At 51.3% G+C, this 24,172-nt stretch overlaps 1 protein-coding gene across 1 annotated transcript in view; it reads right to left on the bottom strand.

Annotated features, from left to right (window-relative positions):
- Nucleotides 1-1,707: 1,707 nt before the first annotated feature.
- The window catches only part of CNTFR (ciliary neurotrophic factor receptor), a 761,181-nt gene continuing 738,716 nt past the window's right edge, over nucleotides 1,708-24,172 (bottom strand). The window contains exons 8-9 of the mRNA XM_060236258.1: nucleotides 9,797-9,977; nucleotides 1,708-1,853 (exon numbers count right to left, since the gene is read on the bottom strand). Of these exons, the coding sequence (XP_060092241.1) occupies nucleotides 1,708-1,853; nucleotides 9,797-9,977 (327 nt within the window). The remainder of the gene's footprint in view (nucleotides 1,854-9,796; nucleotides 9,978-24,172) is intronic.

Here is a 24,172-nt window from a genome sequence, read left to right as displayed (position 1 = left end):
CCTCAGTGGAACAGGCTTCTTCGGGAGGTGGTGGAGGTTTCTACACAGAGGCTGGATGGCCACCTGGCAGCAATGAAGATCCTGTGAATTTAGAGGGAGGTGTTTGTGAGTTTCCTGCATTGTGCAGGGGGTTGGACTAGATGACCCTGGAGATCCCAACTCCATGACTCTATAAACTATTCTGTTGGACTGAATATTGAAATTGGTTTTTAGTGTTATGCTGTTTTATTGTCATGTTGATTTTATTGTGATTTCATTATTCATGTTGTGCTCCGCTCTGAGCCCCTATGAGGAATGGGCGGAATATAAATAAACAGATGATGATAATAATAATAATGAGCTTCCATGAGTCACTGCCCACTTCTGAAGAAATAACTCCCGAAAGCCCTTCCCTTGCAACACATTTTTAGCCTTGAAGGTACTCTTGGCCTCTTGCTGTTTTCTGCTGCTCCAGACAGCCTAATACGGCTGATCTGTTCCTCAAATGTTTTGCTCCCTCTAGTGGTCGATTCGATATTACATTGGTTTCTGTCTGGCGTATCTCCCTTGCAGAGTTAAACTGCAGGTTTTTGAGGTGGATCCTAGCCGAATCCTTGTGGGTTCTGCTGGGACTTGCTTTGGAAATGGCTGGCTACAGCTTGGGCACAGGTGGGGAAAGGGCTACCATCTCCTGTGCTGGTATGGACTGGTGGAACGTGGGAGGAGGAAGAAGACGACGACCATAGATTTATACCCCGCCCTTCTCTCTGAATTAGAGTCTCAGAGTGGCTCACAACCTCCTATATCTTCTCCCCCACCAACACACACCCAGTGAGGTGGGTGGGGCTGAGAGGACTCTCACAGCAGCTGCCCTCTTCCTTGTGCCACTCAGGGAGTTTGGCTGGAGAAACAGTTCTACTGTGCTTCCGACGTGCTCTTGAGCTCCACCAGTGTTACAAAAGGGCCTGTAGCCATTACAACTTTCAGCTCAAGGCAGGGAAATAGGTCAGGGGGTGGTAGGGGTGATGAGGAAGGCGGCAACAGCAGCCGTCCTGGGGATCATGGGCATAGAATCGGGGCTGATTTCACCTGGGGTTGGGGGGGAACCCTGTCCACAGGTGCCTAGCAGGATCCGTTTCTAGTGACACTTAATAAGGAGGAACATAAAAACATAGATCTGAAGGGTACACAGGGTCATCTAGGCTGACCCCCAATGCAGGAAATCCAGGGTTTTTCTGTAGCAGGAGCTCCTTTGCATATTAGGCCACACACCCCTGATGTAGCCAGTCCTCCAAGAGCTTACAGTAGGCCCTGTAAGAAGAGCCCTTTAAGTTGTTGGGGGATTGGCTACACAACGGGGTGTGGCCTATTATGCAAAGGAGTTCATGCTACAAAAAAGCCCTGAGGAAATTTATATCTACTCCCCTCCAGTGACTCCCATTCTATGCCCAGGGGAAGGCAAAAATACTCCAAGACCCCCTCGGTCAGTTTGGCCTGGAAGAAAATTTTGTCCTGACCCCAAAGTGGCTATTGGCATTACTCTGGGCATGTAAGAAAGGGCGGCAGGAGCTGGCCACTGGCTCATCCCTTCCTGTCCTCCTGCAAATGACCGGCTTAAGTTCACAGTGAGCGGGAAGGGGTCCCCCGGAGGCCCCCCTCTGGTCCAGCCCTATGCTACGTTCTGCTTCCCTCTTGGTCCGGTCCTACTTCTCTGCCCCAGAATACTTACTAAATAAAGTGAATGCCAAATGCCACCAACACCGGGCCGACCACGCAGGAAATTGCCACGGCACCACAGTTTGCTTGCCCGTCCGACTCCTCAGCTTTGGTGGTGGCAGGGACCACGAAGGCGGAAGTGCTGCTGGTGGTTGTTTCTGCGGAGAAAGAAAAGAGAAATGGAGAAGGTCAGAAGCGCCACTGCTGTTGATGGCACCCTCCTTAGCGTTGCCAGTGGTCCTGGGGAGCTCCAGCCAGCAAAAGCCCCAAAGTTACAGACCAGGCTTGGCCTTTGAATCTTCCAGGTCTGGAATCAGCCCCTGATGCCTTTCTCTCATAAAACCCGTTACGAGGATCTCCGGAGCGGAGTTCTGTCGACTGAGTCGACACAAATGCATTTATTCACAATCTCCCTTCCAGCAGAGCCTGCCCCACGGTTGCCCGGAACCTTCAGGCCAGTCAATCTGAACTCTGCCCCAGGGGTAGATCTTAAAGGGGCCAGTCTGGGAGCATCTGAAGGACAAGATGCGATCTGAGAAAGGCAGCACAGATTTATTCCCAAACCAGTCCTATTAGAACAACCTAACTTTGAGACTAAGCAAGAGCCAGTTTGATGTAGTGGTCCAGTGTGTGGACTCTTATCTGGGAGAACCGGGTTTGATTGCCCACTCCTCCCCTTGCAGCTGCTGGAATGGCCTTGGGTCAGCCACAGCCCTCACATTGTCCTTGAAAGGGCAGCTTCTGGGAGAGCCAGTTTGGTGTAGTGGTTAAGTGTGCGGACTCTTATCTGGGAGAACCGGGTTTGATTCCCCACTCCTCTGCTTGCAGCTGCTGGAATGGCCTTGGGTCAGCCAGAGCCCTCACTGTCCTTGAAAGGGCAGCTTCTGGGAGAGCCAGTTTGGTGTAGTGGTTAAGTGTGCGGACTCTTATCTGGGAGAACCGGGTTTGATTGCCCACTCCTCCACTTACAGCTGCTGGAATGGCCTTGGGTCAGCCAGAGCCCTCACTGTCCTTGAAAGGGCAGCTTCTGGGAGAGCCAGTTTGGTGTAGTGGTTAAGTGTGCGGACTCTTATCTGGGAGAACCGGGTTTGATTGCCCACTCCTCCACTTACAGCTGCTGGAATGGCCTTGGGTCAGCCAGAGCCCTCACTGTCCTTGAAAGGGCAGCTTCTGGGAGAGCCAGTTTGGTGTAGTGGTTAAGTGTGCGGACTCTTATCTGGGAGAACCGGGTTTGATTGCCCACTCCTCCACTTACAGCTGCTGGAATGGCCTTGGGTCAGCCAGAGCCCTCACTGTCCTTGAAAGGGCAGCTTCTGGGAGAGCCAGTTTGGTGTAGTGGTTAAGTGTGCGGACTCTTATCTGGGAGAACCGGGTTTGATTGCCCACTCCTCCACTTACAGCTGCTGGAATGCCCTTGGGTCAGCCATAGCCCTCACATTGTCCTTGAAAGGGCAGCTTCTGGGAGAGCCAGTTTGGTGTAGTGGTTAAGTGTGTGGACTCTTATCTGGGAGAACCGGGTTTGATTCCCCACTCCTCTGCTTGCAGCTGCTGGAATGGCCTTGGGTCAGCCATAGCTCTGGGAGAGGTTGTCCTTGAAAGGGCAGCTGCTGTGAGAGCCCTCTCAGCCCCACCCACCTCACAGGGTGTCTGTTGTGGGGGAGGAAGGGGAAGGAGACTGTGAGCCACTCTGATGCTCTTGTTACGTTAGACTTTGCAGACTTGCACCTTGTATGGAGAAGCTGCACAAAAAATGAATGAGTAGCTAACTAAAACATAAAGCACAAGAATGGGGAGGTGGGGAAGAACGGTGAAACAGGGGACAGCGTGATGGACGGCAGTCTGAGGAGGAGAAACACCACAACTTGCAAACTGTCCCCAAAGAGTCACAAACACAATTCTCGGCGGGGAGGGGGGGCATATCCTTCAGGGAGCACTGAAACTTTCTGGCATTGGATTAAGTTACTCTGGTTGTTTTTATGCACATCCCTGTTGCACTAAATCAATAAATGTTTAATCGTGTTCCATGCTTTTTGGTGCCTTCTTTTGGTTTAATCTGCCATAATTTTTGCATTTTCATTATGCCCAGGGGCCTCTCTGGCCATTTGCAAAGGCCCAAATGAAATGGGATTTCGGATTGCAAGTCTTAAGAAACCAGTTGCATTCCTCAGTTGCATGTTGGGTCAACAGAGGGCAGTATCGGACCACTAAAAAGTCCAGTAGCTAGACTAATGTCCATTGGAGAATTTGTCTGCATTTCAAAAGCGCTGCATTAGCATCGATGGAGAATTTTGATCTGTGGAGGGGAATTTACTGTTGCCAGCTCTGGACTGGGACATTCCTAGTGATTTGGGGGCGGATCCAACTGAGGGCATGGTTTGGACATCTCAGCATGTTACGATGCCAGAGTCTCACCTTACAAAACAGCCCTTTCCTTCTGGGCTTTTTTAGAGCAGGAACTCCTTTGCATATTAGGCCACGCACCCCTGATATAGCCAGTCCTCATGGAGCACACAGTAAGCCCTGTACTAAAAGCCCTGTAAGCTCTTGGAGGATTGGCTGCATCAGGGGGGAGTGGCCTAATATGCAAAGGAGTTCCTGCTACACAAAAAGACCTGCTTTTCTCTAAGGGAACTTGTCTCTGTAGTCTGGACATCTACTGTAATTCCAGGAGATCTCCAGTATCCACCTGGAAGTTGGCAACCCTAGATTAGTTTCAAAGGTACCAGTTTTGGAGAGCCAGTTTGGTGTAGTGGTGAAGTGTGTGGACTCTTATCTGGGAGAACCGGATTTGATTCCCCATTCCTGCACTTGCACCTGCTGGAATGGCCTTGGGTCAGCCATAGCTCTGGCAGAGGTTGTCCTTGAAAGGGCAGCTTTTGGGAGAGCCCTCTCAGCCCCACCCATCTCACAGGGTGTCTGTTGTGGGGGAGGAAGGTAAAGGAGATTGTGAGCCACTCTGAGACTCCTCAGAGTGGAGGGAAGGATATAAATCCAATATCTTCATCTACCTCACAGGGTGTCTGTTGTGGGGGAGGAAGGGAAAGGAGATTGTGAGCCGCTCTGAGACTCTTCGGAGTGGAGGGCGGGATATAAATCCAATATCTTCATCTACCTCACAGGGTGTCTGTTGTGGGGGAGGAAGGGAAAGGAGATGGTGAGCCGCTCTGAGACTCTTCGGAGTGGAGGGCAGGATATAAATCCAATATCTTCAACTACCTCACAGGGTGTCTGTTGTGGGGGAGGAGGGGAAGGAGATTGTGAGCCGCTCTGAGACTCTCCGGAGTGGAGGGCGGGATATAAATCCAATATCTTCATCTACCTCACAGGGTGTCTGTTGTGGGGGAGGAAGGTAAAGGAGATTGTGAGCCGCTCTGAGACTCTTCGGAGTGGAGGGCGGGATATAAATCCAATATCTTCATCTACCTCTCGGGGTGTCTGTTGTGGGGGGAGGGGAGGTAAAGGAGATTGTGAGCCGCTCTGAGACTCTTCGGAGTGGAGAGCAGGATATAAATCCAATATCTTCAACTACCTCACAGGGTGTCTGTTGTGGGGGAGGAGGGGAAGGAGATTGTGAGCCGCTCTGAGACTCTCCGGAGTGGAGGGCGGGATATAAATCCAATATCTTCATCTACCTCACAGGGTGTCTGTTGTGGGGGGGGGGGAGGGAAAGGAGATTGTGAGCCGCTCTGAGATTCTTCGGAGTGGAGGGCGGGATATAAATCCAATATCTTCATCTACCCCACAGGGTGTCTGTTGTGGGGGAAGAAGGGAAAGGAGATTGTGAGCCGCTCTGAGACTCTTCAGAGTGGAGAGCGGGATATAAATCCAACATCATCTTCTTCATCAAGCCAGCACTGGGGCCATGGTTAGAGTGTTAAACTGCTCCTAACCAAGGACTATTTCTAAAAAAGCCAGTTTGGGGTAGTGGTTAAGTGTACGGACTCTTATTTGGGAGAACTGGGTTTGATTCCCCACTCCTCCGCATGTAACTGTTAGTGTGAGCTTGGGTCAGTCATAGCTCTGTCAGAAGGTGTTCTGCTCAAGTACAGTTTCTGTCAGAGCTCTCTCAGTCCCACGTACCTCACAGGGTGTCTGTTGGGGGAAAGGGAAGGGAAAGGAGATTGTAAACTACTCTGAGATTGCTTCAGGTAGTGAAGGACGGGGTATAAATCCAACTTCCTCCTCCACCTCCTCTTCTCCTTCTCCTTCCAGAACTAGAAACCTGACGTGACCTTTGACTAGTCAGCCACACTCAATCTAATCGACTTCACAGGGCTGCTATGAGGTTAAAAAGGAGGAGAGGAGAATTCTGCCGGTTCCCCTGAACTCCTCGGAGGGAGAAAGATTTTTCCTTTCAGCTATTTTTGGGTCTGGCATGCCTCTGTTACAATGAACAGGACAGGGAAGGCTGAAGATGACCTCTTTCTTAACAATTGCTGCAGCTTCTCATTCTTATTACCTATAATCACTGATCATAAGACTTTAAGGGACATCGAGAGAAAGGTCTCAGCCCCATGGAACTTGCAGTCTGAAACGGGAGAGGGAACCGGCAGCAGAAGGAAGAGGGGGAGGCTGCGGTGAAGAGAGCTGGCATTCAGCTTCGTTTCCCTAGGGATGGGAGCTGGGGCAGGCCGAGGCTTTCTGGGAAAGGCCAGTTTTGAGAAGGGTGTGGAGGGGCCCAAGGGTACAGAATCCCTGGCATGCACAAGAGACACCTGTGTAGCAGGAACTCCTTTGCATATTAGGCCACTCCCCCCGATGCAGCCAAGAGACTTCTGAGATCTTCCAGAGAGATGCCTCATAGGCAACGTTCCCTCTGAGTTAGTGTGAGCTAGCTCAGTTTTTTAGACACATTTTTGTCTTAGCTCTGGAAAAATGGAAAGGAAAGGTCCCCTGTGCAAGCACCAATAGTTTCCGACTCTGGGGTGACGTTGCTTTCACAACGTTTTCACGGCAGACTTTCAACGGGGTGGTTTGCCATTGCCTTCCCCAGTCATCTACGCTTCCCCCCCAGCAAGCTGGGTACTCCTTTGACCGACCTCGGAAGGATGGAAGGCTGAGTCAACCTCGAGCCGGCTACCTGAAAACCCAGCTTCCACTGGGATTGAACTCAGGTCATGAGCAGAGCTTAGGACTGCAGTACTGCAGCTTTAACACTCTGCGCCACGGGGATCTTAAAGGTAAAGGTAGCCCCCTGCGCAAGCACCAGTCATTTCCAACTCTGGGGTGACGTTGCTTTCACAATGTTTTCACGGCAGACTTTCAACGGGGTGGTTTGCCATGGCCTTCCCCAGTCCTGTACACTCCCTCCCCCAGCCAGCTGGGTCCTCATTTGACCGACCTCGGAAGGATGGAAGGCTGAGTCAACCTGAAGCCTGCTACCTGAACCCAGCTTCCGCCAGGATCGAACTCAGGTCGTGAGCAGAGAGTTCAGATCACAGTACTGCAGTACAACTGCTTTACCATTCTGCACCACGGGGCCGCTCTGGAAAAATGGCTCCAGAGCAAATTAATGTATGCAGTAGCTCATAACAGGAAGTCTCATTTTTGCTCACTGCACAGCTTGGCAAGGCCTTTGTTCCTCCTCACCAGAGTTTGCTACTGAGCACTCTCCCTCCAGCCCCAGACCGAGGCCTTCAGGCTGGGACTTGTTTTCCCAGATAATTCTGGGGCAGAGCCTTTGCATGCAAACCATTCGAGCCTGCGAGGGGGCTGAACAAATCCCCCCCCCCTCCAAACTGTGTTCACCAGCTTCTCAGCTCCCCGGTCTGCCACACAAGTGCTGGTTTCCTGCACTCAATGGCGACTGTTTCTTTACAGGTTGCAGCCAGCCAGGAGACAGGGAGTCTCAGCATTATGTCTGTTTCTTTGCATTTTTCTCGCATCCTTCTTCCAAAGATCTCTGGACAGCGGGCATGACTCTCTCTGCCCCCATTTGGTCTCACAACCCCTCTGATGGGGGCGGGCTCGGCTGAGGGAGAGTGACTGACCTGGAGATTCCCCCCTGAGCATCATGGGAAGGTGGTGCTTTGGTCTCCCCCCTGAGCATCATGGAAAGGTGGCGCTTTGTTGTGGGGGAGGAAGATAAAGGGGATTGTAAGCTGTTCTGAGCTCCTGGCCTTAGCCCAGGGGTGGCCAAATGTGCCTAACGTAAGAGCCACAAAGACTAAACCTCCGATGTTTGAGAGCTAAGAGCCCCGTGGCACAGAATGGGAAAGCTGCAGTACTGCAGTCCAAGCTCTCTACTCATGACCTGAGTTCGATCCCGGCAGAAGCTGGATTCAGGTCGCCGGTGCAAGGTTGACTCAGCCTTCCGTCCTTCCGAGGTCGGTCAAATGAGTGCCGAGCTTGCTGGGGAGAAAGTGTAGCTGACTGGGGAAGGCAATGGCCGACCACCCCATTAAAAAGTCTGCTGTGAAAACGTCGTGATGCAACGTCACCCCAGAGTCGTAACGACTGGTGCTTGTGCAGGGGGGGGTTTCAGAGCTGGGAGGGAGGGAGGGAAGGACAGAAAACAGAAGGGGAGAGGGAGGTGAGAGGGAGAGGTGTAAATAAAGCAACTTTAATGTTCAATGCCTTCTCCAAGCTGACCGACAGGGTGGTGGGGGCTTTGAGAGTAACAGGATAGGACTGGCGTGGCTGTAGCCCTCTGCTCCCGAGCCACAGTTTGGCCACCCCCGTCACGCTGGCAACCACACTGCGATGGCATCGAGCCTCCTTGGCAGGTGCCCTTCAGGGCATCTTGCCCCACTGAGCGAAGGCTGTTCAACCCCTCCCGGGCCGTGGGCCTGGCTGGAGGTGCAGTCTGCTTCGAAAGGCCACCTTGCTCATTTGAGGTTCTGCCAATTCCTATCGGGTCACTCCCTGCACAGCCACAGCCGAGAACCGACTTGCAGCACTGCGCCCGAGGTGCCCATCCATCTGGCCCCTTTGCAGATGCCCTCGTGCCTTGAGGGGCCTAGTCATGGCCAGTGTTGTCGCTGCGTTGTCTGCGGTGCCACAGGATAGGACCGGCATGGCTGCAGCCCGCCTCCTCCTTCTGGGAAGCCAGAGGCTGAGAGTGCATTATGCGCTTGGACGCCGGCCCAGCTCTTTCCTAGAAGCCGAGTGTTGTTAACTTTGCGGCTTTCCTCGCTAACAGGCTCCCCGTTGTGCTGCTGCAGGCAGTGACAGGGAGAGCACTGCATCTGAGCACAGCAAAGTGCCGTCTGCTCTGGCAGGCTGGGAAGCCTTGCAAACCTTTGAGATGCCACCCTCCTCTCCCGGGGCAAAAAGAAGAAGACTGCAGATTTATATCCTGCCCTTCTCTCTGAGCTCAGAGCAGCTTACAATCCCCTTTATCTTCCTCCCCCACAACAGACACCCTGTGAGGTGGGTGGGGCTGAGAGAGCTCTCCCAGAAGCTGCACTTTCAAGGACAGAGTCTCAGAGCGGCCTGCAATCTCCTTTCCCTTCCTCCCCCACAACAGACACCCTGTGAGGTGGGTGGGGCTGAGAGAGCTGTCCCAGAAGCTGCCCTTTCAAGGACAGAGTCTCAGAGCGGCCTGCAATCTCCTTTCCCTTCCTCCCCCACAACAGACACCCTGTGAGGTGGGTGGGGCTGAGAGAGCTCTCCCAGAAACTTCCCTTTCAAGGACAGAGTCTCAGAGTGGCCTGCAATCTCCTTTCCTTTCCTCCCCCACAACAGACACCCTGTGAGGTGGGTGGGGCTGAGAGAGCTCTCCCAGAAGCTGCCCTTTCAAGGACAACTCCTGCAAGAGCTATGGCTGACCCAAGGCCATTCCAGCAGCTGCAAGTGGAGGAGGGGAGAATCAAACCTGGTTCTCCCAGAGTCCGCACACTTAACCACTGCACCAAACTGGCTCTCACAGCAGCTGCCCTTTCAAGGACAACTCCTGCCAGAGCTATGGCTGACCCAAGGCCATTCCAGCAGGTGCAAGTGGAGGAGTGGGGAATCAAACCCAACTTGAATGCCAGGAGCTCCCAAAGTAGAATTTCTGCTCACAAGACTCCACAGCTCAGTGGGAGTCCTGGTGGCAACATTCAGGGTTTTAATGTCCAGCTGCTGGGTCCCAATCCTCCGTTTCAGGCCCGCTCCTCACCTGTCCCTTGGGCTTCGGTGGTGAGATGCTTGGGCTCCTCCGTCCAGGGAGTGGCGTGCACAGCCACGCTCCAGTCGCTCCACGTGCCGATTTCGTTGTCCTTGGCTGCAACCTGGATGATATACTCTTTGCCAGCATAGGCATCAGTGATGACGTGGGATGTCCCGTCCGACAGCTCCACCTGCAGGGGGAGAAGGGGAGGCGGGGGGGTGGGTGAGCTAAGCCCTCCGGTATATGGAGGCTGGCCTGTCCATGGAATGGATCCAGCTTTCAGTCAACACGCAGCCCTCTGGATGCCTGAATGAATGGCAGCAACACAAGACACGAGAGACCTCGCCCTCCCCTCGTGAGCTGGGTTGCAGCAGGAACTCCTAAGAAGACTGCAGATTTATACCCGACTCTTCTCTCTGAATCAGAGTCTCAAAGTGGCTCATCATCTCCTTTATCTCCTTCCCCCACAACAGACACCCTGTTGTGGGAAGGGCTGAGAGGGCTCTCACAGCAGCTGCCCTTTCAAGGACAACTCCTATGAGAGCTATGGCCGACCCAAGGCCGTTCCGGCAGGTGCAAGTAGAGGAGTGGGGAATCGAACCCGGTTCTCCCAGATAAGAGAGCTCTGGCTGACACAAGGCCATTCCAGCAGCTGCAAGTGGAGGAGTGGGGAATCGAACCCGGTTCTCCCAGATAAGAGAGCCATGGCTGACCCAAGGCCATTCCAGCAGGTGCAAGTGGAGGAGTGGGGAATCGAACCCAGTTCTTCCAGATAAGAGAGCCATGGCTGACCCAAGGCCATTCCAGCAGGTACAAGTGGAGGAGTGGGGAATCGAACCCGGTTCTCCCAGATAAGAGAGCCATGGCTGACCCCAGGCCATTCCAGCAGGTGCAAGTGGAGGAGTGGGGAATCGAACCCGGTTCTCCCAGATAAGAACATAAGAGAAGCCATGTTGGATCAGGCCAATGGCCCATCCAATCCAACACAGTGTCATACAGTGGCCAATATATGTGTGTGTGTATACACACACACACAAACATATATTGTGGCTAATAGCCACTGATGGACCTCTGCTCCATATTTTTATCCAATCCCTTCTTAAAGCTGGCTATGCTTGTAGCCGCCACCACCTCCTGTGGCAGTGAATTCCACATGTTAATCACCCTTTGGGTGAAGGACTTCCTTTTATCCATTTTAACCTGACTGCTCAGCAATTTCATTGAATGCCCATGAGTTCTTGTATTGTGAGAAAGGGAGAAAAGGACTTCTTTCTCTACTTTCTCCATCCCATGCATAATCTTGTAAACCTCTATCATGTCACCCTGCAGTCGATGTTTCTCCAAGCTAAAGAGCCCCAAGCTTCATAGGGAAAGTGTTCCAAACCTTTAATCATTCTAATTGCCCTTTTCTGCACTTTTTCCAGTGCCATAATATCCTTTTTGAGGTGCGGCGACCAGAACTGCACACAGTACTCCAAATGAGATCGCATCATCGATTTATACAGGGGCATGATGACACTGGCTGATTTGTTTTCAATTCCCTTCCTAATAATTCCCAGAGAAGAGAGCTCTGGCTGACCCAAGGCCATTCCAGCAGCTGGAAGTGGAGGAGTGGAGAATCAAACCCGGTTCTCCCAGATAAGAGTCTGTGCACTTCACCACTACACAAAACTGGCTCTTTTGCATATTAGGCTACGCCCCCCGGATGTAGCCAATCCTCCAAGAGCTTACAGTAGGCCCTGTAAGAAGAGCTCTGTAAGCTCCAGGAGGATTGGCTACATCAGGGAGGAGTGGCCTAATATGCAAAGGAGTTCCTGCTTCAAAAAAGGCCCTGTCTGCAACAATCACCAGGTGATGCCAACCGGTTCCCTGCTACGAAAAGCTTCCACTACCCATCCCTCTCTAGTTATTAAAGCTCCATATAGAAGTTACTAAGTTCTGCATGGAACCAGGACGCCTAACAAATGCTGTAAATAAACCAGTAAGATAAAAGGAAAGGCCATTTTCCTCCTGACTAGTTGGCAACCTGGACTGCAAACAACACAGGACTCCCTCCTTTGGAGCAGTAACAGAGAGGGGCAGGGTGAGAGAGAGGAAGGCTCCATTGCAGGGCTGACGGCCTTTGGTATTGTACATCCGTTCTGCATAGCTCTGGCAACAAATTCAATACAGGAGCCAAATTAAGGGCTCTTTTGCACTCTCATTGTCATCGCTTGTGTGTCCTTGTTGGTTTGTAGTTTCTTCTCTGCAAGCGTTTTGCTCCCTCTGGTGGACAATTTGATATTACATCACTGTATGTCTGGCATATTTCCCTCCCTTTGAGGGCCAGTCTGGTGTAGTGGTTAAGTGTGCGGACTCTTATCTGGGAGAACTGGGTTTGATTCCCCACTCCTCCACTTGCAGCTGCTGGAATGGCCTTGGGGCACCCATAGTGATTACGTGCACAGACTCTTATCTGGGAGAACCGGGTTTGATTCCCCACTCCTCCACTTGCACCTGCTGGAATGGCCTTGGGGCAGCCACAGCGGTTATGTGCACAGACTCTTATTTGGGAGAACAGGGTTTGATTCCCCACTCCTGCGCTTGCACCTGCTGGAATGGCCTTGGGTCAGCCATAGCCCTCATAGAGATCCAGCCAGTCCAAGCAGGCCTCGCTCACCTGGGGCTCTCTTTGGCTGCCTTGCTCCCCAGTCAAAAGGCCAGCAAGCCACCTGCCACCTAAAATCACATAAGACATGGAGAAAGGGTGGTGTGGTCTTCCTGAGAGGTTAATGAGGGCTGCTGGGGGTATGGCAAAGCCCCTGGTGGCTGGCTGGCTGCCCGCTCTCCTAATCCAAGGATCGTAATGCAGCTGCTTTTAATTCAGAGAATATGCCAGACACACAGTACATCCAACTAATTTTCTTTTTGATCTCCAAGGCATTCCTCCATGTTGTTGTTAGGCCCGGTCGTCCAACGTACAGGCAAACCGGCGCTCAATTTCCCATGGGTGCACATGGGCTCAATGACATCACGTAGGATACTTCTGCAGATCTGAGTCCTGAAGATCAGTTTCTGGGACGTGCTTCTGGACCTGCGGAACACTGCAACAACGATCACCGCAGCCAGCCGACTGATTGATCTCACAGGTTCTTTGCATGAACATGCAGGGTTGTGGAGATAAGAACGCATGAGGGGCAAGACAGGTAGCATGTTTGTAACCAGGCACAAAAAAGTGCCGAGGCAAAAGACTGAACTTTCTAGCTGGCAGGAAACTTCTGCAAATCCAGCTGCAACACAAGCCAGCCAGCTGGCCGCCAGAGGTTCACTCTCCACCACAGACCCATTTTGTCATGTCATTTATATCAAGGGTGCCTGTTTCCACATGAAAATACTTTCAGAAGGTAGCCATTAGGAGTGTGCAATTCCCCCCCCCTTTTTTTGGTTCGGGTATATTGAACTGGAAAAAAAGGGTTTCCCCAATAAATCTAGGATCTCAATATTGGTGTGATGTTTGGATCCTGGATTTTTTAGGGTCCAATAAATCCATGGAGAAAAAAGGGGAGGAACTGCACACAAGAAGTTGTGCCTGCAGGGAAGAAGAAGACTGCAGATTTATACCCCACGCTTCTTTCTGAATCAGAAGTCTCAGAGCAGCTTACAACTCATATATCTTTCCCCCTAACAACAGACACCCTGTGCGGTGGGTGGGGCGGAGAGGGCTCTCCCAGAAGCTGCCCTTTCAAGGACAACCTCTGCCAAAGCTATGGCTGACCCAAGGCCATTCCAGCAGCTGCAAGTGGAGGAGTGGGGAATCAAAGAAGAAGAAGACTGCAGATTTATACCCTGCCCTTCATCCTGAATCAGAGTCTCAGAGTGGCTCACAATCTCCTTTATCTCCCTCCCCCACAACAGATACCCTGTGAACCGGTGGGGCTGAGAGGGCTCTTCCAGAAGCTGCCCTTTCAAAGACAACCTCTGCCAGAGCTATGGCTGACCCAAGGCCATGCCAGCAGGTGCAAGTGGAGGAGTGGGGAATCAAAGAAGAAGAAGACTGCAGATTTATACCCTGCCCTTCTTTCTGAATCAGAGTCTCAGAGTGGCTCACAATCTCCTTTATCTCGCTCCCCCACAACAGATACCCTGTGAAGCGGTGGGGCTGAGAGAGCTCTTCCAGAAGCTGCCCTTTCAAAGACAACCTCTGCCAGAGCTATGGCTGACCCAAGGCCATGCCAGCAGGTGCAAGTGGAGGAGTGGGGAATCAAACCTGGTTCTCCCAGATAAGAGTCCGCACACTTAACCACCACACCAAACTGGCTCTCACAGCAGCTGCCCTTTCAAGGACAACCTCTGCCAGAGCTATGGCTGACCCAAGGCCATTTCAGCAGCTGCAAGTGGAGGAGTGGGGAATCAAACCCGGTTCTCCCAGATAAGAGTCCGCACACTTAACCACTACACCAAACTGGCTCTCACAGCAGCTGCCCTTTCAAGGACAACCTCTGCCAGAGCTATGGCTGACCCAAGGCCATTCTAGCAGCTGCAGGTGGAGGAGTGGGGAATCAAACCCGGTTTTCCCAGATGAGAGTCCGTGCACTTAACCACTACACCAAACTGGCTCTCTGATCATGGGTTGTCTCCTGATCGTGGGTTGACTTCTATTTCAGTCCAGTTTATGCCAGGCTGCAAGAGAAGCCCACACCAAGCCAAGGCAGAGGAGAGCTCTCAGCTCATGCCTCTCTGCCTGATCCTCTGCTGACTTCTTTTTGCAGCTTGGTTTCAACCAGCCAAAGCAGCCCCGTGGCACAGAGTGGTAAAGCAGCAGTACTGAACTTTCTGCTCACAACCTGAGTTCGATTCCGGCAGAAGCTGGGTTCAGGTAGCCAGCTCCAGGTTGACTCAGCCTTCCATTCTTCCAAGGTCGGTCAAATGAGTCCCCAGCTTGCTTGGGGGAAAGTGTAGATGACTGGGGAAGGCAATGGCAAACCACCCGGTAAAAAGTCTGCCGTGAAAACATTGTTAAAGCAACATAAACCCAGAGTCAGAAATGACTGGTGCTTGCACAGGGGACCTTTCCTTTCCTTCAACCAGCCAGCCTCCCGCCTGTTCCTGCCTCTCCCTGTTTTCAAATCTACTGGCAATTCCCAAATACTTCTGGGATTTTCTCGGGATATCCCCCCGGTTTTCCTTAGAAAACCCAGATATATTTGGGAAGCCAAAATATACCCCCAAAATACTGATTAAGGTATTTCCCAAGTATATTTTTGCCTTGGGTAGATCCGAACGCAAACCCAGAGTAGTCATGCTGATGTGCCGCAGAAGAGTTGGATTCCAGTCCAGGATCACCTTAGAGACCCACAAGTGTTCCAGGCAATGTTCCCTCTAAGCTGAGCTAACATGAGTCAGCTCACAGATTTTTAGCCTTCGGCTCACACGTTTTTGTCTTAGCTCAGGAAGGATGACCCCATAAGAACATAAGAGAAGCCCTGTTGGATCAGGGCACTGGCCCATCCAGTCCAACACTCTGTGTCACATAAGAACATAAGAGAAGCCCTGTTGGATCAGGCCAATGTCCCCTCCAGTCCAACACTCTGTGTCACATAAGAACATAAGAGAAGCCCTGTTGGATCAGGCCAATGGCCCCTCCAGTCCAGCACTCTGTGTCACATAAGAACATAAGCGAAGCCATGTTGGATCAAGCCAGTGGCCCCTCCAGTCCAACACTCTGGGTCACATAAGAACATAGAAGAAGCCCTCTTGGATCAGGCCAATGGCCCCTCCAGTCCCACACTCTGTGTCACATAAGAGAAGCCCTGTTGGATCAGGTCAATGGCCCATCCAGTCCAACACTCTGTGTCACATAAGAACATAAGAGAAGCCACGTTGGATCAGGCCAATGGCCCCTCCAGTCCAACACTCTGTGTCACATAAGAACATAAGAGAAGCCATGTTGGATCAAGCCAGTGGCCCCTCCAGTCCAACACTCTGGGTCACATAAGAACATAGAAGAAGCCCTCTTGGATCAGGCCAATGGCCCCTCCAGTCCCACACTCTGTGTCACATAAGAGAAGCCCTGTTGGATCAGTCCAATGGCCCATCCAGTCCAACACTCTGAGTCACATAAGTACATAAGAGAAGCCCTGTTGGATCAGGCCACTGGCCCATCCGGTCCAACACTCTGTGTCACATAAGAGAAGCCCTGTTGGATCAGGCCAATGGCCCATCCGGTCCAACACTCTGAGTCACATAAGAACATAAGAGAAGCCCTGTTGGATCAGGCCAATGGCCCACCCAGTCCAACACTCTGTGTCACATAAGAACAGAAAAGAAGCCATGTTGGATCATGCCAGTGGTCCATCCAGTCCAACACTCTGTGTCACATAAGAGAAGCCATGTTGGATCAGGCCAATGGCCCATCCAGTCCAACACTCTGTGTCACATAAGAGAAGCCATGTTGGATCAGGCCAATGGCCCATCCAGTCCAACACTCTGTGTCACATAAGAGAAGCCATGTTGGATCAGGCCAATGGCCCATCCAGTCCAACACTCTGTGTCACACAGTGGCCAAAAATACACACACACACACACATTGTGGCTAATAGCCAAAAATGGACCTCTGCTCCATATTTTTATCCAATCCCCTCTTGAAGCTGCCTATGCTTGCAGCCACCACCACCTCCTGTGACAGTGAGTTTCACATGTTAATCACCCTTTGGGTGAAGAAGTACTTCCTTCTATCCCTTTTAACCTGAATGATCAGCAATTTCATTGAATGCCCACGAGTTCTTGTATCGTGAGAAAGGAAGAAAAGGACTTCTTTGTCTACTTTCTCCATCCCATGCATAATTTTGTAAACCTCTATCATGTCACCCCGCACTCGACGTTTCTCCAAGCTAAAGAGCCCCAAGCGTTTTAACCTTTCTTCTTAGGGAAAGTGTTCCAACCCTTGAATCATTCTAGTTGCCCTTTTCTGCACTTTTCCCAATGCTATAATATCCTTTTTTGAGGTGCGGTAACCAGAATTGCACACAGTACTCCAAATGTACTCCAGAGCACACTGATGTATGCAGCAGCTCACAAATTTAATGCCAGGAGCTCACAAAGTAGAATTTTTGCTCACGTGACTCTGCAGCTTAGAGGGAACATCGGTTCCAAGGCTTGAGCGTTGGAGAGTCAGAACTCCCTTTGTCAAAGCAAAAGAGTATCTCACAACAGATGCTAATTTTCTTGCTCCACTCTAATCAAGCAGATTGCAATATGCAACCCCTCTTTACCACAACCCCCTTCTGTCTGGAGTAAAAGGGCTTGGAAAGATCCATTTCCACTCGACTAGAGTCCGACGAACACTCTGCTAACGTAAACTCCCTGGAGGTCCAGTCCAGCACTATGATTCTAAGACTAAGGGGGCTTTGACTCTCAGAAGCAATGTTCGTTCTGTGAATCAGGCAGATCATGAGAAGGAGGGCACGAAGGGGGTGTGCGTGCTGAAGAAAGGTTGAAGAAAGGAAGAAAGTTTGAAACGCTTGGGACTCTTTAGCTTGGAGAAACGTCGACTGCGGAGTGACCTGATAGAGGTTGACAAGATAATGCATGGGATGGAGAAAGTAGAGAAAGAGGTACTTTCCCCCTTTCTCACAATACAAGAACTCGTGGGCATTCGATGAAATTGCTGAGCAGATAGGTTAAAACGGATAAAAGGAAGTACTTCTTCATCCAAAGGGTGATTAGCACGTGGAATTCACTGCCACAGGAGGTGGTGGCGGCCACAAGCATAGCCACCTTCAAGAGGGGTTTAGATAAAAATATGGAGCAGAGGTCCATCAGTGGCTATTAGCCACAGTGTGTGTGTATGTATAAAATTTTTTGCCACTGTGTGACACAGAGTGTTGGACTGGAGGGGCCATTGGCCTGATCCAACAGGGCTTCTCTTATGTTCTTATGTATTTGTGAAGTTCCTGTATTGTGCAGGGTGTCGAACTCATTTGTTATGAGGGCCGGATATGACATAAATGAGACCTTGGTGCGCTCTGCCATGTGTGTACCTATTTAAGATTAGGAAACAGATATAGACTTTTTAAAGGACACAGAGAAGCACAAATAAAGATTTTTAAAAAATCTTTAAAACATGATTAGGGTTTGTAGAATGTTTCGGGATCAAGTGCCGTGTTCTACTGGAGAAAGTTTTCCTTCCAGACGTTTCGTTCTCAGCCGCGGAGAACATCCTCAGTGGATGGACACTCAATGCACAGCAGCCAAGAAGGTCTGAGCGCCTGCTCCGGCTGCAACGCCACTAAGGATGTTCTCCGCAGCTGAGAACGAAATGTCTGGAAGGAAAACTTTCTCCAGTAGAACACGGCACTTGATCCCGAAAGATTCTACAAACCCTAATGATGTTACCAGCCGTGAAAACCTGAAATCTTTAAAACATGCTTAAAACATTTGCACTTGTTGGTCTTAAAGGTGCTTTCTTTGCATTTCTCCCATGGGATCCAGGGAACTAGGCAAAGGAAGCTCTGGCTCTTTCCCTCCCTCCCCAGGGGACCAGGAGCCTCAACCAATGGAGGAAATAGAGGTTTTGCTTTGTAGCTCCTGTGTGATTGAGCAAGCCTTGCAAGGCAAGTTGAGATGTAGAAGGAAGCAAGAAAGAGGGAGAAGGAAGCAGATGACAGCAAGTTGCTCAGGGGCCTGATTCGGCCCTGGGTCACATGTTTGACACCCCTGGACTAGATGACCCTGGAGGTCCCTTCCAACTCTATGGCCCTTTTCACACTTACCAGTGGGAATTGGAAGGAAGCTGGAATTGTGCCAGCCTGGAGTACTCCAGGACAGGGATGGGAGTTTTCAGACACATGGTTTTTTCCCCCGATAGGGTTCTGTGATTGAAGCGAGCCATTTCACACTATTCCGCTTTTATCTCGCTTCCACGAGCGCTGGCTGTTCTCGCACCCTTTTTTGCCCACTGGCGCACAATCTCCGGTTTTTGTTGGGGGTTTTTTTGGAACGTTCGGCTAAGTTCGCTATAGCGCAATAGCACTACAGCGATGTTTCAAAACAGCACCACCATAGGATTGGATACACAGTTCAAGTGGGAAGAGAGTTTACAATGTCTGGCAATCTGAACATGGTTTGTGGCTCCCCCCCTAATATTTATACCTGCTGCAGCTTGGCACAAGTCACTTTCCAGCCAATAGCCTGTGAGCATGGATGGGGGCACATCAGGCTGGGTTAGCAACATCTGTCTTTCCAATCACTGTTGTTCTGCTCTCCCGCCGAAACGTGCTGCCCTATGGGCAACCCCTCTCCAGGTGGCAAAGGCCCCCCCCCTTAAATGTGCCTCAGAGTCACCTACAAACCAATCACATTCCTGTGACTCCTGTGTGGGCATGGAAGTGATAGCAACAGGTGACAGACCAACGCCTGGGGCCCTGATCTCCCGCTTGAACTGTGTATCCAATGGGGCACTTGTTGCAAAGCGTCAGCCGCAGCAATCTCAGGCATCTCAATGGAGCCCAGGTATCCCTACGGTGGTGCTGTTTTGAAACATTGCTATAGCACTATAGCGCTATAGCGATCGTAGCCCGATAGAGATCGCGTGCCGGCAGGGCGCGAAAACGGCACTCCCGCAATCACTACGGGACATTTCACACAGCGTCCCATAGCGATGTCAACCCGAAAGGAAGAGCTGAAAACTGAAAGAAGCTGCTCTTTATTAATAACGACTCAGGCATGCCTCACTACCGGGACAGCCGTGGGACTGTGTGAAAAGGTCACAGTATTCTGGCAGCAGCCAGTTACTGAATCGGGTCTGTCTGAAATGCCAGCAGAAACCCGTTACTGTTCAGTAACTGACCAGCTGCCATACCGGAATACTTAGGCTGTGTGAAAAAGCTCTACGATTCTAAGCTTACACCCAGAAACACCTGTTGGCTACTAAGGCGCTATGGGACTCAGATCTGTTTTCGCATGGTAAATTTCGGACACCCACTTCCTTGCTTGGTGCTCTCAGCTCTTGACTTCCCTTGTTTCGGTAGGAGGTAATGTTTGCGAGAGGCCTGCTGGCCATCTTCCACTCAGCAATTATCTAAAATTTGTCATTAATCCCAGATCCTGCTGTGCCGTTTCATGCCTCACAAGCCTGACAAAATTGGCAGTTGAGGAAACCTGGTATCTCAGAAAGCTGGCATAATTCTATATTGGAAAACACCTGGAGACTTTGGGGGTGGATCCAGGAGAGGGTGGGGCTTAGGGAGGGGAGGGGGCTCAGCGGAATACTGTGCCGTAGAGTCCACCCTTCAAGAAGATTTATACCCCGCCCATCTCTCTGAATCAGAGTCTCCGAGCCGCTCACAATCTCCTTTATTTCCTCCCTCTACAACAGACACCCTGTGAAGCGGTGGGGCTGAGAGAGCTCTGACAGAAGCTGCCCTTTCAAGGACAACTCCTGCGAGAGCTATGGCTGACCCAAGGCCATTCCAGCAGGTGCAAGTGGAGGAGTGGGGAATCAAACCAGATAAGAGTCCGCGCACTTAACCACTACACCAAACTGGCTCTCATTTTCTCCAGGGGAGCTGATCTCTGCCAGCTGGAGATCAGTTGTAAAAGTGGGAGATCTCCAGGCCCCCCCTGGAGGCTGGCGAGCCTACATCCTGCTACCTTTCATTTAGAGATATCCCGGCCTCAGATTCAGTGGGAGCTCACAGGAGCGCAGCTCCTGAACCTTTCTGAGAGTTCCACCTCCTTGTCCATTGAATAGTAGGTGCAGCTGCATAACAATCCCTGGATGAGCTCCACCACCTATTTTTCTACAAAATGGCCGCTGGAGATATCGATGGGATGAATGCTCTGATAATGAGCTTGTGTTTGGAGAGAGTGACGAAGAATTCGGCGGCCGCTCCCATCCTCCTGTTTGTTGCCACCTCCTGGCCCTGTTTGGAAGAGCATTCCCAGCTCTGGGTTGGGAAGCACCTGGAGACTTGGGGGAGGAGCTTCAGGAGGGCGGGGCATGCAGAGGGGAGGGGCTTCCATGGATTCTAATGCCACAGAGGTCACCTTCCAAAGCAGCCATTTTCTCTAGGGGGGGGATGGAGCTCTGTTGTGTGGAGCAGTTGTAATAGCAAGAGATCTCCTGCTCAGTTAGGATCCACCACAGATGAGGGATCACTTCCAGACCTGGCCAGCCTGCCTTCATTTCAGCAGTTTTGAATCTGCAGATGCTCAGCGGTGCCCCTCTAATGAGGATGAAGAAGATGATGCTGGATTTATACCCCGCTCTGTACCCTGAATCCCAAAGTGGCTTACAATCTCTTTTATCTTCCTCCCCCACAACAGACACCCTGTAGGGTGGGTGGGGCTGAGAGAGCTGACAGAATCCGCCCTTTCGAGGGCTGCACCATGAGAGCCGTGGCTGACCCAAGGCCATTCCAGCAGCTGCAAGGGGCGGAGTGGGGAATCAAACCTGGTTCTCTCAGATAAGGATCTTTGAACCTAAGAAGAAGATCGTACATGTATACCCCGCCCTTCTCTCTGCATCAGCGTCTCAGAGTAGCTTACAATCTCCTATGTCTTCTCCCCCCACAGCAGACACCCTGTGAGGTGGGTGAGGCTGAGAGAGCTCTGACAGAAGGGAATTGAAAACAAATCAGCCAGTATCATAATGCCCCTGTATAAATCGATGGTGCGGTCTCATTTGGAATACTGTGTACAATTCTGGTCACCGCACCTCAAAAAGGATATTATAGCATTGGAAAAAGTCCAGAAAAGGGCAACTAGAATGATTAAAGGGTTGGAACATTTTCCCTTGGGGCTCTTTAGCTTGGAGAAACGTCGACTGCGGGGTGACATGATAGAAGTTTACAAGATTATGCATGGGATGGAGAAAGTAGAGAAAGAAGTACTTTTCTCTCTTTCTCACAATACAAGAACTCGTGGGCATTCAATGAAATTTATGAGCAGTCAGGTTAAAACGGATAGAAGGAATTACTTCTTCACCCAAAGGGTGATTAACATGTGGAATTCACTGCCACAGGAGGTGGTGGCGGCTACAAACATAGCCAGCTTCAAGAGGGGGTTAGATGAAAATATGGAGCACAGGTCCATCAGTGGCTATTAGCCACAGTGTGTGTGTGTATATATAATTTTTTTTGGCCACTGTGTGACACAGAGTGTTGGACTGGATGGGCCATTGGCCTGATCCAACATGGCTTCTCTTATGTTCTTATGAGAGGAAGGGAAGGAGATTAGAAGCTGCTCTGAGATGCTGAGTGAAGGGCAGGGTATAAATCCAGCTTATTTCTTCTTCTTCTTCCCAGTTTGGTGTAGTGGTTAAGTGTGCGGACTCTTATCTGGAAGAACTGGGTTTGATTCCCTGCTCCTCCACCTGCAGCTGCTGGAATGGTCTTGGGTCAGCCATAGCAATCCTATCTGGAAGAACCGGGTTTGATTCCCCACTCCTCCACTTGCACCTGCTGAGATGGCCTTGGGTCAGCCATAGCCCTCACACTGTCCTTGAAAGGGCAACTTCTGTGAGAGCCAGTTTGGTGTAGTGGTGAAGTGCGCGGACTCTTATCTGGGAGAACTGGGTTTGGTTCCCCACTCCTCCACTTGCAGCTGCTGGAATGGCCTTGGGTCAGCCATAGCTCTTGCAGGAGTTGTCCTTGAAAGGGCAGCTTCTGGAAGAGCCCTCTCAGCCCGACCCACCTCACAGGGTGTCTGTTGTGGGGGGGAGGGAGATAAAGGAGATTGTGAGCCACTCTCTGGCCGTTTTCCCACTCACCTTTTACTGGCGCCACGACCATCCTGACGCCGGCGAATCTGCCTGGATTTCGCAACAGAAGCGCCGGCGCTCCCAGAAGCGCCGGCGCTTTCCGTCGCTAAGCCAGCGCAAACGTTTTCCTGCATCTTTGCGATTTCCGTTTGCGCTGGCTTAGCGACGGAAGTAGCCGGCGCTTCTGGGAGCGCCGGAGCTTCTGATGCGAAATCCAGGCAGATTCGCCGGTGTCAGGATGGTCGTGGCGCCAGTAAAAGGTGAGTGGGAAAACGGCCTCTGAGATTCAGAGCATAGGGCGGGATATAAATCCTCCTCCTCCTCCATCATCATCGTCGTCGTCATCTTCTCCTCCTCCTCCTCTTTGTACACTGACTGTTTAAGGCTGTGAGTTCAGCAGTCATCTGGCCTTCATCGAAGGAACGGTGCGTTCCTCCTGCTGCTCCATATTGCCAACACTTGTGTTGTTCAAGCTGCTAGGAACTCCCCACCAAATTGGACTGCTGCACTTGGATGCACCCCTGGGCGTCTGCACACAGGTGAACGCCTGTTCCTAGAGATGCATCTGTGTGATGGGCAACACGTGCGCAAACGCCGGCGTGCCCTGGTGGCCGAGGCAATGGTGGGAGTTAACTGGCAGACTCTGCGAAACCAGAAACAGGCTATTAGCGACCCATTAGACAGCCGTATCCAGTTCCAGCCTAGGTAATCCATTAAAGGCACATCTGAACGCATTAAGAGCCCTTCTGGCCAGGCCAGGCCGAGGGAGGCTGCAACGGGAGAGAGGAAGTGAGGCCAGGCTGGTTTGAATTACAGACTTAAAAGCAACGGAGGGAGAGGGAGAGAATGAAAAAAAAGAGAGGAAGAAAGAAAGGAGGCCTAAATATTTAATGTTTTGTCATTTCAGGAGACAGGACTGCAAAGTCTGCCAAGGCAGACGACGGAAACCACAAAGGAGTTGCCTCTATTCTCCCCCCTCTTTTTGTCCTGGAAGTTTATAAGATGACACTTTGAAACCGGGCTGGATGAATGAAGCTGCCTCATGCCAAATCAGACCTTCCGTCCATCCTGGTCAGTCTTGTCTGCTCAGACTGGCAGCCGCTCTCTCTCCGGGGCGTCAGAGAAAGGTCTTTCCCATCACCTCCCGCCTGGTCCTTTGAACTGGAGATGCCAGGGAATGATCCTTGGAGCTATTGCTGTGCCACTGAGCCACGGCCCTCTGCTCCCTGGGCAAAGCACGTAGGTGGCACACCTGACCCTCACCTGAAGCAGGCAACTGGACGGGAACATAAAATGCCCTGTCCCTTTAATGCAGCTGGAGCTTTCATGGCATGCGATTGAAAAACAGCCTTGGATAATGGCTTGTGGACAATGGCCAATCTGAGCCCTGTAAGCTCTTGAAGGATTGGCTACATCAGGGGTGTGTGGCCTAATATGCAAAGGAGTTGCTGCTACAAAAAAAGCCCCAATAATAATGTTGACCTGCGCAGGGACAGTATGCAAATAGTTAGCACCATGGTTTTTTTTTTTTTTTTGTAGCAGGAACTCCTTTGCACATTAGGCCACACACCCCTGATGTAGCCAATCATCCTGGAGCTTACAGGGCTCAGACTGGCTACAACAAGGGTGCATTCCAGCTGCAAAAA

This window comes from Heteronotia binoei, chromosome 4 (assembly GCF_032191835.1).
Source record: "Heteronotia binoei isolate CCM8104 ecotype False Entrance Well chromosome 4, APGP_CSIRO_Hbin_v1, whole genome shotgun sequence".
In the NCBI taxonomy this organism is placed as follows: domain Eukaryota; kingdom Metazoa; phylum Chordata; class Lepidosauria; order Squamata; family Gekkonidae; genus Heteronotia; species Heteronotia binoei.
Note: the sequence above shows the minus strand (reverse complement) of the source record. Positions and strands in the feature narration are given on the sequence as shown.